Source organism: Hemitrygon akajei, chromosome 5 (genome assembly GCF_048418815.1).
Source record: "Hemitrygon akajei chromosome 5, sHemAka1.3, whole genome shotgun sequence".
NCBI lineage: Eukaryota > Metazoa > Chordata > Chondrichthyes > Myliobatiformes > Dasyatidae > Hemitrygon > Hemitrygon akajei.
This window is the reverse complement of record NC_133128.1, coordinates 7,211,071-7,229,031: the sequence shown is the minus strand read 5'-3', so window position 1 is coordinate 7,229,031 and position 17,961 is coordinate 7,211,071. Positions and strand designations below refer to the sequence as shown.

The window sequence follows — 17,961 nt, the reverse complement described above, 5'->3', positions numbered from 1 at the left end:
GATCTGGTCGTTGTGACAATTGTGTTTCTCTGCAGTGAAGTTTGGTTTAGTGACCTTGGTCTCATTCACAACTGTCTGCTCCTGAACAGTCCTACTGGCCTGAATGCTGCTTGCTGTTGTTTCATGTCTGAGCAGAGAGCTTGCTGTGCTGTGGAGGGAAATCTTGTGTTACCTTCCTATGTAATATAGCTTTGAAAACTCTGATAGATAATCAGTGGATGAAGGCTGGGTTTGATGCCTTCTCTTGTACTGAATGGCCAGAGTTGTGTTTATTGTCATCTGCACAAGTCCATGTGTGCACGGGTGGAATGGAAAACCTTCTTACAGTAACATCACAGGCACAGAGCAACCACAATAAATACACAAATCAAACATAAATTATGCACATTTTTATATGAAAAACAAAATTGGTACAAAAAGAAATCTAATTTTATTGCAAAGTGATCAATATGGTCATAATGTTACTGCACGGAAGTATTGATTAGAGTTGTGTTGGTTGGTTCAAAAACTGAATGGTTGAAGGGAAGTAGCTGTGATTGAACCTGGTCATGTGGGACTCGAAGATTCAGCATCTCCTGCCCGATGGTGGCTGTCAGAAGATGGCAAGGCCCAGATGGTGGGGAATGTTGATGGTGTTTTTTCCTTCTTGAGACAGTGCCCCTATAGATACTGTCGATGGTGGGGAGGAAAGTGCCCATGAAGTGTTGATTAAATTGGCATGAACAAAACCATAGCCTATTGTCAAAGATGACTTCCTCCAGTATACTCTGATGGTCAAAGGCAAGTTTACTTATTTATTGTCTGTTTAGAGATATTAGCATAGAACAGACCCAGTGAGCCGCAGTGGCCAGCAACCCACCTATTTAACCCTTGCCTAATCACAAGTAATTTACAATGACCGATTAGCCTACTAACCAGTAGGTCTTTGGACTGTGGGAGGAAACTGGAGCACCCGGAGAAAAACACTTAGTTCACGGGGAGAACGTACAAACTCCTTACAGGTGACGTCGAAATTGAACTCCGAACTCTGATGCCTCTAGCTGTAATACCGTTGTCCTAACCGTTTTGCAACCGTGGAACCCCAGATGCTCTGGTCTCTGTCAACTACACAGAAAGCCCTAATGAGACGCAAGGCACAAGGCTGCAGATACTGTAAATCTGGAGTAACAAGTAATCTGCTGGAGGAGCTCAGTGGGTTGATCAGCATCTGTGGAGGAAAATGTTTTAGACTGGCTTTATTTGTCACATGTAAATTGAAACGTAGTGAAGTACAGTCCTGATGAAGGGTTTCAGCCCAAAACATCGACTATCTATTCATTACCACAGCCTGACCTGCTGAGTTCTGCCAGCATTTTGTGTGTTGCTTTGGAGTTTCAGTGTCTGCAGACTTTATTGTGTTAATGATTTTACAGTGACACGTGTTGTTTTGTGTTAATAGCCAACAGAATCTGAGGATTGTGCTCTGTCGCCATGTTGCTGGTGCCAGTGTAGCTCCCCTAACCCGTGCGTCTTAGGAATCTGGGAGGGAAGGAAGTGTCTGTGATTCAAAGTCATCTGCACAAGTCCATGTGTTTACAGGTGCAATGAAAAGCTTCCTTACAGCAGCATCACGGGCAGAGAGCATCAGATACACAACATGCACAGGAAAAACATAAACAAATAATACAGTATTTTACAAGAAAACAAAACTAGAACAAAACTAAAGTCAGCTTGAATGCAAAGTGGTCAATAGTGTTGCTAAACTAGCGACTGGGTTGTGCCAGTTGGTTCAAGAACTGAATGGTTGAAGGGAAGTAGCTGTTCTTGAACCTGCGGGTGTGGGAGTTCAGGTTTCTGTACCTCCTGCCTGATGGTAGATGTGAGAAGATGGCATGTCCTGGGTGGTGGGAATCTTTAGGCAGTGCCTTGTGTGAGTGCTACCTATGGTGGGAGGGATGTCACCTCATCCGAGTGGAATGTATTGCCATCTGCACAAGTACATATTTGCACAGATGCAATTAAAAAGCTTCCTTGCAGCAGCATCACAATATAGTGTGCAGTGTTTAAGCCCAAAATATTGGCAATTCTGTTTCCCTCCTCCCATCCACTAATGCTGGTAGATTGTTAAATACAACACTGAACCAGGTCCTTTGCCCATCCAGTTTATACCAACCCTCAAGTACCCTATTATACTAATCCCATTTCCCCTCCCCAAAACCTCATCCACATTCCTTACATTCTACCCCTCACCCACACACTAATGGCCATTTCACTAACCCTGCTGTGGGGCGTCACAGTAGCGTAGTGGTTAGGACGAAGCTATTTTAGCTCGGGGTGTCGGAGTTCCGAGTTGAATCCTGGCACCTTCTGTAAGGAGATTTGGTATGTTCCCCCTCTCCTCCCCACCCCGTGGAATGTGTGGGTTTTCTCCAGGTGCTCCGGTTTCCCCCCACAGTCGCGAGAGGTACCGGTTGGTAGGTTAATTATTCATTGTAAATTGTCCTGTAATTGGGTCAGGTTTAAATCGGCGTTTTTGGGGGTTGCTGGCGATGCTGCTCAGAGGGTCAGAAGGGCTTATGCTGTGCTGTATCTTTAAATAAATAGAAATAAACTAAAAGCTCACAGGTCTTTGGGAGGTGGGGGTGGGGAATCAGAGCAGCTGGAGGAAGCCCACGGACGTGTAAACTCTCACAGCGCCCAAGGTCAGAATCCAGCCGGTACTGACTCCACAAGCTACTACACTGTACCTTTCACAGTGATGATAGAGGTCCCAGGAGCTACTTGGAATTCCTGTCAATTGGTGCCAGGAAATTATTACATACCTTTTTGCGAAGATTTATCACCACTTGTTGGAAAGGTTTCTTCAGCCACATCTACACTTGCAATGGTGTCTAAATTCAGTGGATTAGCACTGCCAACTGATAATATATCAGCCGGCCAGTGTCTGTAGATCTTAATCCAAACCTTGCCTGTGTACAATATCTATGAATAATTACCTTTGTCACTCCCATGGCAGTGTGTTCTCAGTTAATGTTTAAGAAATTAATATATCTCAGTTGGCATTTAAGAAACTTTTAGATGGAGACATGGATGATAGAATAATGAAGAGTTATGCAGGAGAAAAGGGTTAGATTCATCTTAAGAGTAGTTTAAAAGGTTGGCACAACATTGTAGGCCGAAGGGCCTGTACTGTGCTGTAAAGTTCAATGTTCTTTATTTATCTTAGGCCTGAAAACAGAAGAGTGTTATCCATGACTGTGCCCTCATTTTGATCACATTACTTCATTTTTGTTCTTTCAGTTCTAAAATAACATTTTAGATCTAAAATTTGCTAAATCTAAAGTAACATTTTAGTACTAAAATATTATTTTAGTTCTTCACTTGTGAATTCTTCTGACACCAAAATGCCTCCAAAATAGCTCACAGCCACATCTGAATGTGAGACTTCATCAGAAGGGCCTCGGCCCAAAATGTCAGCTGTTTATTCCCATCCACAAATGCTGCCTGACCTGCTGAGTTCCTCCAGCACGCTGTGTTTATTGCTCTGGATTTCCAGCATCCGCAGTACCTCCATTGTCTATAATGTTTGAGGAGCGTTTGCTGGCTCTGTAGTAGTATTGAGGAAACAGAGAGCCTGCAGAGAGACTTGGATAGTTTAGTGGAATGGGCAAAGTGGTAAATGAAATACAATGTTGGGAAGTGTATGGTCATGCACTTTGGTGGAAGAAATAAATGGGCAGGCTATTATTTAGCTTGGGAGAGAATTCAAAATGCAGAGGTGCAAAGGGACTTGGGTGTCCTTGTGCAGGATACTCTAAAGGTTAACTTCTAGGTTGAGTCGGTTGTGAAGAAGGTGAATGCAATGTTGGCCTTCATTTCTAGAGGTATAGAATATAAAAGCAGGGATGTGATGTTGAGGCTATATAAGGCACTCGTGAGACCACACTTGGAATATTGAGTGCAGTTTTGGGCTCCTTATTTTAGAGAGGATATGCTGACATTGGAGATGGTTCAGAGAAGATTCATGAGAATGATTCCAGGAATGAAAGGGTTACCATATGAAGAACATCAGACAGCTCTTGAGCTGTATTTTGTGGAGTTCAGAATTATGGGGAATGTCATAGAAACATTCTGAATGTTAAAAGGCCTGAACAGATTAGATATGGCAAAGTTATTTCCCATTGTAGGGGAGTCTAGGACAAGAGGGCATGACTTCAAGATTGAAGGACATCATTTTGGAACAGAGATGCAGAGAAATTACTTTAGTCAGAAGGTGGTAAATCTGTGGAATTTGTTGCCGCGAGTGGCTGTGGAGGCCAAGTCACTGGGTGCATTTAAGGCAGAGATAGATGGGTTCTTGATTAGCCAGGGCATCAAAGGGTTTGGGGAGAAGGCAGGGGAGTGGGGATGACTGGAAGAATTGGATCAGCCCATGATTGAATGGCGGAGCAGACTCGATGGGCCGAATGTCCTACTTGTGCTTCTTTATCTTATGGTCTTATGGTCTTCTGCTGCTGTAGCCCATCCACTTCAATTTCTGACGTGTCATATGTTCAGATTTGCTCTTCTGCACATCACTATTGTAGTGTGTGGTTATTTGAGTAACTGTCACCTTCCTGTCAGTTTGAACCACTCTGGCCATTCTCCTCTGACCTCTCTCATCAACGAGGCATTATCACCCACAGATCTACCACTCACTGGATTTTTTTTTTGTTATTCATACTATTCTCTGGAAGCTCTGTTGTATATGAAATTCCCAGGAGATCAGCAGTTTCTGAGTTACTCAAACCACCCTGTCTGGCACCAACAATCATTCCACAGTCAAAGTCAATTAGTTCACATTTCTTCCCCCATTCTGACATTTGGTCTGAACAACAACTGAAACTCTTGACCATGTCTGTATGCTTTTATGCATTGAGTTGCTGTCACATGATAGGCTGATTAGATATTTCCATTAATGAGCAGGTGTACAGGTTACCTAATAAAGTGGGCACTGGGTACATGTACTTTGATAATAAATTTACTTTGAACTTTGACTATTCAGATTACTGTTGCTGTCGCACAGACAGTATGTCACAGAATTTCATTGTCAGTATGCAGTTCATTGAGGAAGTATGCCCTCATTCAGAATCGGAATAAGATTTATTATCACTGATACAAGAACTTGTTTGGTGGCAGCACTTTATTGCAAAGACATAAAAAATTATAAATTACAGAAACAAGTAATCAAAATGAATGGAATAACAAGGTAGTTTTCATGGACCATTCAGAAGTCAGATGGCAGAGGGGAAGAAGCTTATTCCTGAATTGTTGAGTGTGGGTCATTAGGCTCCTGTTCCTCCTCCTTACAGATGTTGATGAGAAGAGGGCATGTTCCAGATGGTGGGGGTCCTTAATGATGGTGGCCATCTTCTTAAGTCATCGCCTTGTGACGATGTCTTCAATGGTGGGGAGAGTTATACCTGTGATTGAACTGGCTGAGTCTGGAACCCTCCTATACGTTAGAACGTGCGTAAGAGGCTGTGCTGCAACCAGATGGAATGCACACTACATCTGTAAGAGTCTTTGCTGACATACTGAATCCCCTTCGACCCAATTGTATGAAGTTACGTAAGGAGTGTTTTAATCCTGAAAGTACAGAAAAGGACAAGTGTTGGAGTGATAGGGAAAGGGCAAACTTGGTCCTGCACAGGTTGGCAGCAGTTGCAGATCTGTCATGGGGTTGTCTGTGTGTTGTAGTGTTTCTGTGTCTCTGTCTTGTCCCCGTCTGTGTCTGGGAAATCTGTGCTCCATGTACCAAATATGTCTGCCATCTTGAACCCCTCAGTAGTATTGATGTTTCTCCCGACAGACCCCATCAGCCTGGAGAGGGGGAACGACAGTGGAACGCCAGTCCCCACCGCTGAGAATGATGACACTTCATTTGGCTACACAGGTAGTACCTGCTCTCAATTGACCACCTTCCAGCATACAATTCCTCCTCCCCCCTCCCCATTGTCATGGTTACCACTCACTACCTTCCCCCCATTGTCATGGTTACCATCCCACATCCTCCTCCTCTTCCTTATTGTCATGTTACCTTTGACTTCCTTCCCCTTCTCCTCTTTATCACCATGTTTATCCTCCACAGGTTCCCCGTCATCATTGATATCCTCCCTTTCTTCTCCATAATACCAAGGTTACCCTTCAGCATCTTATTGCTATAGTTACAAACATTTCCATCTCCTCCTCAAAACCACCATGGATACCTTTCATTCTCCATTTCTGATGACTCCATTGTTACCCTCCGCTGCTTCTTCAACACCATGGTGACATTTCACCCTTCTTCACCCTATCACCATGGTTACCCATTTCTTATCCTCCCCATCACCATGGTTGCCCTACTTCCTTCCCCTTGTCTCTGTCCATTTGTCCACCCTCATCTTGCCCAGTGAAGCCCACTGGACATTAACCCCGATCCATGCTCAGAATTGGCTCCACCCCATGGATCATGTTACAGCCACAGTGTGTTGATTCACAACTTGTTTGAATGATTATGGGCATGGATATCTCTCTCTTAGCAAGACAATGTGATGAAAATTATGCTGTTTTTCTTTAAATCATGCTGAGACGTTCAATCCTTGGCAAAATGTTGTCACGGTAATGTTGTATATCTCTCACCTTGAGAATGGTCAGTGTCTGTTTTAAAGGCATTGGGATCTGTGCCCCCCCCCCCCTTTGCACTTGAAGGAGGAGCCCCACCAGGCAACTGAACAGGCTGGGCATTGAGGAGTTCAGTTAGGGTCATAGGCACAGAGCTCTACAGTACAGAAACAGGCTCTTCGACCCATCTACTCCATGCTGATCTATTTTTCTGCCTAGTCCCACCAACCTACACCCACACCATCGTCCTCCAAAACCCCTCCCATTCATGTACTTACCTAAATCTCTCTTAAATGTTGTGATTGAACCTGCATCCACCTCTTCCATTGGCAGCTCCTTCCACACTCTCACATACCCTCTGAGTTCCTTCTTCAGATTCCCCTTATAGATTTCATATTTCAGATGCAGTCTGACCACTATTTTAGTCTCGTCCAACCTCAGTGGAAAAAACCTGTCTGCATTTATCCTATCTATACCCCTCATAATCTTGCATACATCAAAAAGATCTCCCCTTATTCCTTGCGCTCCAGGGAATACAGTCCTAACCTACTCAAGCTCAAGTTTATTGTCATCTGACTATACAAAGTTCAAAGTAATTTTATTATCTAATTTCATATATGTCACCATATACAATACTGAGATTGATTTCCTTGTGGGTGTACCCAACAAATCTGTAGAATAGTAACTAGAACAGAATCAATGAAAGACTGCCCAACCAGGGCGTTCACCCAGAGTGCAGAAGACAATAAACTATACAAATACACAAAGAAGAAATAATAATATAAATAAATATCGAGAACATGAGATGAAGAGTCCTTGAAAGTGAGTCCTTTGGTTGTGGGGACATTTCAATGATGGAGCAAATGAAGTTAGCTCCTTTGGTAATAACTGTTCCCCAGCCTGGTGGGGTGAGTCCTGAGGCTCCTGTACCTTCTTCCTGATGGCGGCAGTGAGAGGGGAGCATGACCTGGGTGGTGGGGTCCCTGATGATGGATGCTGCTTTCCTGCGACAACATTTCATGTAGTTGTGGTTTCATGATTTCAGTGGTTGGGAGTGCTGAATCCACAGCTTTTGTAGAATTTTCCATTCAAGTACTTTGGTGATTGTATACCAGGCTGTGATGCAGCCAGTCAATGTATGTGCTCTCCACTACACAGCTAAAGAGGTTTGTCAGAGTTTTAGATGTCATGCCAAACTTCGCCAAACTCCTAAGGAAACAGAGGTGCTGCCATGCTTCCTTCGTACTTGCACATAGATGCTCGTATACATATGTACGGCCAAATTAAACAACATTTCTCTGGACCACCATGCACCCACAAAACATATATCACACACAGCTCATAAAACAAAATATTACCACAAGTAAGTTAATAACATATAATTAAAAATGCATGTAGCGCACAGCACAGGTAAACAGTAAATGGCTATTCATTAGCCTGAGGGAAGAAGCTGTTACCCAGTCTGACAGTCCTGGTCCTGATATTCCTGTAACTCCTTCCTGATGGTAGTGGGTCAAAGAGATTGTGGGTGGGTGGTAGGGATCTTCATCAATGCTTCTAGGCCTCTGTATACAGCCTTCAACATAGAAACATAGAAAACTTACAGCAAAATACAAGCCCTTCGGCCCACAAAGTTGTGCTGAACATGTCCCTACCTTAGAAATTACAAGGGTTACCCATAGCCCTCTATTTTTCTAAGCTCCATGTACCTATCCAAAAATATTTTACCATATCTTATCTGCCTCTACCACTGTTGCCAGCAGCACATTCCATGCACTCACCACTCTTTGCATAAAAAAGCTTACCCTTGACATCTCCTCTGTATCTACTCCCCAGCACCTTATACCTGTGCCCTCATGTGACAACCATTTCAGCCCTGGGAAAAAGCCTCTGACTACCCACACGATCAATGCCTCTCATCATCTTATACATCTCTATCAGGTCACCTCTCATCCTCTGTCGCTCCAAGGAGAAAAGGCCGAGTTCATTCACCCTATTCTCATTAGGCATGCTCCCCAATCCAGGCAACATCCTTGTAAATCTCCTCTGCACCATTTCTATGGCTTCCACATCATTCCTGTAGTGAGGTGACCAGAACTGAATACAGTACTCCAAGTGGGGTCTGACCAGGGTCCTATATAGCTGCAACATTATCTCTCAGCTCCTAAATTCAATTCCACAATTGATGAAGGCCAATACACCGTACGCCTTCTTAACCACACAGTCAACCTGCACAGCTGCTTTGAGCGTCCTATGGACTCAGACCCCAAGATCCCTCTGCTCCTCCACACTGCCAAGAGTCTTACCATTAAATCTACACTCTGCCATCGTATTTGACCTGCCAAAATGAACCACTTCACACTTATCTAGGCTGAACTCCATCTGCCACTTCTCAGCCCAGTTTTGCATCCTATTGATGTCCCACTGTAACCTCTGACAGCCCTCCACACTATCCACAACACCCCCAACCTTTGTTTCATCAACAAACTTACTAACCCATCCCTCCACTTCCTCATCCATGTCTTTTATAAAAATCACGAAGAGTTCCTTGAAGCATACTACTGGTCACCGACCTCCATGCAGAATATGACCAGTCTACAACCACTCTTTGCCTTCTGTGGGCAAGCCAGTTCTGGATCCACAAAGCAATGGATCCCATGCCTCCTTACTTTCTCAATAAGCCTTGCATGGGGTACCTTATCAAATACCTTGCTGAAATACATATACACTACATCTACAGCTCTACCTTCATCAATGTGTTTAGTCACATTCTCAAAAAATTCAATCAGGCTGGTAAGGCACGATCTGCCTTTCACAGAGCCATGTTGACTATTCCTAATCATATTATGCCTCTCCAAATGCTCATAAATCCTCCCCCTCAAGATCTTCTCCATCAATTTACCAACCACTGAGGTAAGACTCACCAGTTTATATTTTCCTGGGCTATCTGTACTCCGTTTCTTGAATAAGAGAACAACATCCGCAATCCTCCAATCTTCGGGAACCTCTCCTGTCCCCATTGATGATGCAAAGATTATCATCAGAGACTCAGCAATCTCCTCCCTCGCCTCCCACAGTAGCCTGGGGTACATCTCATCCGGTCCCGGTGACTTATCCAACTTGATGCTTTCCAAAAGCTCCAGCACAACTTCTTTCTTCAAATTCACACTTTCCCTATAACTCAGGACCTCAAATCCCAGCAACATCCTTGTAAATTTTCTCTGCATAATTTATTTCCATCAGACACACTTAATCTGGCACTCAGCAAATGACAGTTAGCAGTCCCTAACATCTGCAGGCTCCATTAAACAAACACACAAGCCAAATCTCTACTGCATGGGTCCCAGGTTGATCCACATTCACAACATACATCAGTGATAAACCTGATTCAGATTCTGGTGTGTACCGAGGATCTGTGGCAAAACCTTTCGTATTCCGTATTCCGTATTCGGAATTCAATCCTGCTGTCTGCTGTAAGGAGTCTGTGTGTCCTCCCTGTGGAATGTGTGGGTTTTCCCGGTGTGCTCTGGTTTCCTCCCACAGTCCAACGATGTACCAGGTAGGTTAATTGGTCATTGTAAGTTGTCTCGTGATTAGTTTAGGATGAAATCAGGGTTGTCGGGGTTTGCGGCTCGATGGGCTGGAAGTGCCTACTATTTGCTGTATCACTAAATAAATAAAATGAAGCGGACAATTCGGGGAGATGTTCTGGTTTAGAGCTGATACGGATTAGATACTGTACACTGAGAAGTTCCTTCTACGTTTCATTCTCTTGTCCTCAGGGGGAGACGGGTTGGGGGGATGGGGTTCAGCAGGTACTGTAAGCCTAGGTAAGTAGCCACAGTGAATCTGTAGGTGACGGACATGGCAGCCGTGGTGTGTAGTATGCGTGGAGGGGTGGGCGGATGGAGCAGAGTTCGATAAGTGAGCTGATTGTACATGGGATGTGTTGAGGGTCACTCAGTTACAGCTGTGAATGTTGTTGCATTGGATTTGTATTGCCCTTGGACATCAAAGGAGAGGAGGGGAGAGAGGGAGGAGAGAGACAGAGAGAGAGAGATGGGGGACAAAGAGAGAAGGAAGGATAGAGAGAGACGGAAGGAGAGGGGGAGAGGGAGGAGAGAGACAGAGAGAGAGAGAGATGGGGACAAAGAGAGAAGGAAGGATAGAGAGAGAGAGAGGAGAGAAAGACAGAAACAGGGAGGGGAGAGAAAGACACAGTCAGGGATGGGAGAGAGAGGAAAGAAGAGGAGACAGAAAAGGTGAGAGCGATAGACCAGAGGGAGAGATTGAATGTGTGGGAGAGATTCTCTGTAAAGCTGAATATGTATGTTGTGACACAAAGAGTCTGTGTCTGTGTATTTGTGTCTTTGTTCTTTTGAGTCTGTGAGTGTATGTTTATGCCTATTTGCATGTGTGTGTAAAAGCGAGATGTTGGGTAATTGTGAGAATTAATAAGGGAGTGTGAGTTTGCCTGTGTGTGCGCGAGAGAGATTGTATGTATTGTGAATATAAGAGAGAATTTATGTGATCGATTTTGTAAGAGGGAATGTGGTATAGCATTCATGAGCGTGTATTTGTCTGTGAATTTATGTGTATGTGTGTCCATATGTCTACATGTATGTGCGTTTGTGTACGAGAACATTGTAAGAAAATCTGTATGTGTGAAAAAGGGGGTGTGAGTGTGTGAGTACTTAATATATCAGGTAATGATATGTGATTGTGTGGAACATTGTTTTTGTATCTAACAGAGTGTATGTATGTGTCTTTGAGGGGTGAGTGTATTTGTGAGTGTGCGTGTGTGTGTGTGTGAGAGTGTGTGTGTGTGTTTCTCTGTGTGTATCTGTGGTATTTGTATGTGTCCATTTCTGGTTCTTTGTGTGTGGTTCTTGTGTCTCTTTGTGTCTGTTTAGCCGTGTAGCTTTGTGTATGTATGCATATGTATCTGTGTATCTTTTTGTGTCTGTGGATGCGTGTATCTTTGTGCATGTTTGTGTGAGGTTTGTGTTTCTCTGTACTGTGTGTGTTTGTGTGCTTACCTTACTGTGTGTGAGAGAAAAATGTTGTGGGCGTGTGAGTACTTAGGTAATGATATGTGATTGTTTAGTGTGTGTAGGTGTCTGTGGGGTCAGTGCATTTGTGTACCTTACTCTGTGTGTGAGTGTGAGTGTGTGCATGCGCACCCATGTGTATGGCTGTGAGATTCAGTCAGGGGGCTCAGAGGGCTGAATAGTCTGTGAATCTGCTGCCGTGAAGCGGTGTAAATCCATCCACTTCCAGCCTGCATCAAATTCCCCCTGCCTTCTGATTCTATTGAAATCACTGCCGGTAAAAATTGGTCCAGAAGAGATTAAGGGAATCACCTGTAATCACCCACTTGGGCTTGGCCAGCAGTTAGCCACACAGTGTCTGCAAAATGGATAATCAGGTGGGCCAGTGGTGCCGGTGAAGAGGGGGAATGAGATGGTAACAAGAGCATTTACAGCCTGTATGTAATATTTAAAAGGACGAGGTTGCGGTGAATGGGATTGCTGGGGTGTGCAGGAATTTCTGCAGGACGACGAGAGGCACTGCTGTGCTCGGCCTGCATGGGCTTATCTTTAAACGTTGGTAATTACTCGCAATTCACTCAGATACAGCAGGTGTTCACAGTGATAAGGAACTGGCGGCAGAGGGAGGGGATGAAATGGGGGCTATTAAAAAGCTTTTTTTCCCATTCTTGGCTTTGCAGACAATTCTTCTGCACTTAAAAAACCTTTATGCAATTATGCACTGTGAATATTCCACAATGTACGGCTGATCCAGAATTGCCCCAGAGATTCAGGGATTGAAAGATTAATCTCCGAGACTGTGTATCGAGCAAAAACCGGAGACAGAATTTTTACTATTGGATGTGAGCGCATAAAAAGCAGGAGAAAGAGTCAATGATACAGCCCCGTAAATCTGCCCTGGCATTTGATAATACTGTGGCTAATCCAAACTTTTATTTTCTTTGTTTACTTGGAGTGTACCTCCTGTACCTAATAAAGTGGCCACTGAGTGTCTTCTGCTGCTGTAGCCCATCCACTACAAGGTTCAATGTGTTGTGTGTTCAGAGATGCTCTTCTGCACACCACTGTTGTAACGTGTGGCTATTTGAGTTACTGTCACCTTCCTGTCAGCTTGAACCAGTCTGCCTATTCTCCTCTGAACTTGGGCATTCATTTACTAGTTTAATTAATCCAACACAACATTGTGGGCCGAAGGGCCTGTTCCTGTGCTGTACTGTTCTGTATTTGTGTTGTTTAGGGAGGTGGTCAGAGTGTGGAATGGGGTAGATTTCAACATTTAAGAGAAATTTCAAAATACATTTATTATTGATGTACACTATATAGAATGTTGAAGTTCATCTCCTTATAACCTGTCATAAAATAGAGAAACCCAAATGAACCTAATAAGTAAAAAGACTCTCAAACACACAAAGAGCAGAAAAAAAACTTTGCGCCTTAAATATACATAAAGGTTTGGCCTCCACAGCTGCCTGTGGCACTGAATACCACAGATCCACCACTCTGTCTGAAGAAGTTCCTCCTCATCTCCGTTCTAAATGGGCGTCCTTCTATTCTGAGGCTATGTCTTCTGACTTCAGACTCTGCCACCATAGGAAACGTCCTCTCCACTTCCACTCTCGAGAGACCTTTCACCATTCGATGGGTTTCAATGAGGTCACCCCTCATTCTTCTGAATTCCAGTGAATACAGGCCCAGAACCTTCCAATGCTCTTCATATAACAGTCCATTCAATCCTGGAATCACTTTTGTGAACTTGCCTATGACCCTTCTCCCATTACAGTAAAATATGTCATTTGTGTTAACAACCAACATAGATATTCAAGTTCAAGTTTAATCATCATCCAACCCTACATGAACGCAGCCAAACGAGGCAGCATTCTTCTGGGGCCAAGGTGCAAAACCTACAGTACACACCTTTCAGGGTAGGGAGCAAACATACAGTCCCTCAAAGACTACATATATATCACCCAGAACCCTGTGTGACATGTCCTGCAATTTGATGGTGCAGTTCCCAGCAGTCTGTGTACGAATGCAAGCATGAAATCCAGCTTGTCAATCATCAATCGGACACGGACGGCAGCACCAATGGAAAGGGCCAGCCCCCAGCCCAGCTACACCACCTCTGGCATCTCAACTCCTGGACTGCAGCAACAGGCAAGCCCACGGCCTGAGGCCTCATCCCCACTACAGCCGAGGCCATCCAGCTCCCCCACTGGCTGTCTCCCCAACAAACAAGGGGGGGCTGACTCGCTCTATTTTACATTACCGATGTCCTACAGGGTCTTGTGATGGTAAGAGAAAGGTCCAAGATGATCACCCACTGTTACACTGCACGCTGCTTTTGCCCACCATCTCCAATGCTTTCAATGTAGCAGGCAAAAACACGGTCCACACCAAGACCAGCTCCTCCACCAACGAGCACCTCACTGTTGGGACAGACCTGCAGAATCCAAGGATCTTAATGTCCAGCATTGTCTTGCGATTGTTAAAAAGATGTTTTAAAAAAGACAAAAAGCACTTGTATATGGACTCCAGTCTCCAGACCCATGACAGGCTCTATATGGTCTCCAGCATCAATCCCATGACAGGTTGTATATGGACTCCAGTCTCCAGACCCATGACAGGCTCTATATGGTCTCCAGCATCCAATCCCATGACAGGTTGTATATGGACTCCAGTCTCCAGACCCATGACAGGCTCTATATGGTCTCCAGCATCCAATCCCATGACAGGTTGTATATGGACTCCAGTCTCCAGACCCATGACAGGCTCTATATGGTCTCCAGCGTCCAATCCCATGGCAGGTTGTATATAACCATATAACAATCACAGCACGGAAACAGGCCATTCCGGCCCTCCTAGTCCGTGTCGAACTCTTAATCTCACCTAGTCCCAAGTACCCGCACTCAGCCCATAACCCTCCACCCCTTTCCTGTCCATATACCTATCCAATTTTACCTTAAATGACACAACTGAACTGGCCTCTACTACTTCTACAGGAAGCTCATTCCACACAGCTACCACTCTCTGAGTAAAGAAATACCCCCTCGTGTTTCCCTTAAACTTTTGCCCCCTAACTCTCAAATCATGTCCTCTCGTTTGAATCTCCCCTACTCTCAATGGAAACAGCCTATTCACGTCAACTCTATCTATCCCTCTCAAAATTTTAAATACCTCGATCAAATCCCCCCTCAACCTTCTACACTCCAATGAATAGAGACCTAACTTGTTCAACCTTTCTCTGTAACTTAAGTGCTGAAACCCAGGTAACATCCTAGTAAATCATCTCTGCACTCTCTCTAATTTATTGATATCTTTCCTATAATTCGGTGACCAGAACTGTACACAATATTCCAAATTTGGCCTTACCAATGCCTTGTACAATTTTAACATTACATCCCAACTTCTGTACTCAATGCTCTGATTTATAAAGGCCAGCGTTCCAAAAGCCTTCTTCACCACCCTATCTACATGAGACTCCACCTTCAGGGAACTATGCACTGTTATTTTTAGATCTCTCTGTTCCACTGCATTCCTCAATGCCCTACCATTTACCCTGTATGTTCTATTTGGATTATTCCTGCCAAAATGTAGAACCTCACACTTCTCAGCATTAAACTCCATCTGCCAACGTTCAGCCCATTCTTCTAACCGGCATAAATCTCCCTGCAAGCTTTGAAAACCCACCTCATTATCCACAACACCTCCTACCTTAGTATCATCAGCATACTTACTAATCCAATTTACCACCCCATCATCCAGATCATTTATGTATATTACAAACAACATTGGGCCCAAAACAGATCCCTGAGGCACCCCGCTAGTCACCGGCCTCCATCCCGATAAACAATTATCCACCACTACTCTCTGGCATCTCCCATCTAGCCACTGTTGAATCCATTTTATTACTCCAGCATTAATACCTAATGACTGAACCTTCTTAACTAACCTTCCATGTGGAACTTTGTCAAAGGCCTTGCTGAAGTCCATATAGACTACATCCACTGCCTTACCCTTGTCAACATTCCTCGTAACTACTTCAAAAAATTCAATAAGGTTTGTCAAACATGACCTTCCACGCACAAATCCATGCTGGCTACTCCTAATCAGATCCTGTCTATCCAGATAATTATAAATACTATCTCTAAGAATACTTTCCATTAATTTACCCACCACTGATGTCAAACTGACAGGTCTATAATTGCCAGGCTTACTTCTAGAACCCTTTTTAAACAATGGAACCACATGAGCAATACGCCAATCCTCCGGCACAGTCCCCGTTTCCAATGACATCTGAAAGATCTCCGTCAGAGCTCCTGCTATCTCTACACAAATTTCCCTCAAGGTCCTGGGGAATATCCTGTCAGGACCTGGAGATTTATCCACTTTTAAATTTCTTAAAAGCGCTAGTACTTCCACCTCTTTAATTGTCATAGGTTCCATAACTTCCTTACTTGTTTCCCACACCTTACACCATTCAATATCCTTCTCCTTAGTGAATACCGAAGAGAAGAAATCGTTCAAAATCTCTCCCATCTCCCTCGGCTCCACACATAGCTTACCACCCTGATTCTCTAAGGGACCAATTTTATCCCTCACTATCCTCTTGCTTTTAATATAACTGTAGAAGCCTTTCAGATTTACTTCCACCTTACTTGCCAAACCAAACTCGTAAATTCTTTTAGCTTTTCTAATCTCTTTCTTAAGTTTCCTTTTACATTCTTTATATTCCTCGAGCAATTCATTTACTCCATGCTGCCTATATCTATTGTAGACATCCCTCTTTTTTCGAACCAAGTTTCTAATATCCCTTGAAAACCATGGCGCTTTCAACCCTTTAACCTTTCCTTTCAACCGAACAGGAACATAAAGATTCTGTACCCTCATAATTTCACCCTTAAATGACCTCCATTTCTCTATTACATCCTTCCCATAAAACAACTTGACCCAATCCACTCTCTCTAAATCCCTGCGCATCTCCTCAAAGTTAGCCTTTCTCCAATCAAAAATCTCAACTCTAGGTCCAGTCCTGTCCTTCTCCATAATTATATTGAAGCTAATGCTATTGTGATCATTGGACCCGAAGTGCTCCCCAACACATACATCTGTCAGCTGCCCTATCGCGTTCCCTAACAGGAGATCCAACACTGCCCCATCTCTAGTCGGTACTTCTATGTATTGTTGCAAAAAACTATCCTGCACACATTTCACAAACTCTAAACCATCCAGCCCTTTTACAGAATGAGCTTCCCAATCTATGTGTGGAAAATTAAAATCTCCCACAATCACCACCTTGTGTTTACTACAAATATCTGCTATCTCCTTACACATTTGCTCTTCTAACTCATGCTCCCCATTAGGTGGCCTATAATACACTCCTATCAGTGTTACTACACCTTTCCCATTCCTCAATTCCACCCAAATAGCCTCCCTAGAGGAGCTCTCTAATCTATCCTTCCAAAGCACCGCCATAAGATTTTCTCGGACAAGCAATGCAACACCTTCTCCTCTGGTCCCTCCTACTCTATCACACCTGAAGCAACTAAATCCAGGAATATTTAGTTGCCAATCACACCCTTCCTGCAACCATGTTTCACTAATAGCTACCACATCATAATTCCAGGTATCAATCTACGCTTTAAGCTCATCCACCTTTCTTACAATGCTCCTAGCATTAAAATAGATACATTTAAGATACTCTCCACCTCCTCCTCTCTTTTCATCCCTAGCAATGCAAAATCGATTGCAACATATATTTATTTTATTTCAAGATACAATGCAGAACAGCCCAATGAATCCCAGCGTCCAGCAACCCACCTATTTAACCCTGGACTAGTCACAGGACAATTTACAATGACCAACCAGTACATCTTTGGATGGTGGGAGAAAGCTGGAACACCCAGAGGAAACCCACGTGGTTCATGGAGAGGGATATACAAACTCCTTATAGAAGATGCTGGAATTGAACTCCAAACTCTGACCCCCAAGCTACAATAGCATCGAGCTCACAGGCATGGGCAGGGTATGGAGGGCTATGTTCCAGGTGGGAGGGGAGGGTCGTAGGGATTCGGGATAATAATAGTTCGGCTTGGGCTCGATGGGCCAAAGGGCCTGTTTCTGTGTAGTAGTGCTCCGTGTCTCTATGACATAAATTGAAACACAGTGAAATGCGACTCTAAGTGTGAGTCTGAGACTGCGAGAGAATGCCGTTTCCTTTTAACTGCGGTGTTTGAAGTGATGACAGTTTTAGACTCGACGAACGGGATTAGACGACCTGCTTGTATAGCTC

General features: G+C 43.9%; 1 protein-coding gene across 8 annotated transcripts in view; it reads left to right on the top strand.

Moving 5' to 3' along the window:
• Positions 1–17,961, top strand: part of robo1 (roundabout, axon guidance receptor, homolog 1 (Drosophila)) — a 640,973-nt gene that overhangs the window by 263,935 nt on the left and 359,077 nt on the right. For all 8 annotated transcript variants that reach the window (XM_073044789.1, XM_073044790.1, XM_073044788.1 and 5 more), the window contains one exon: positions 5,831–5,914. In XM_073044789.1, the coding sequence (XP_072900890.1) occupies positions 5,831–5,914 (84 nt within the window). The remainder of the gene's footprint in view (positions 1–5,830; positions 5,915–17,961) is intronic.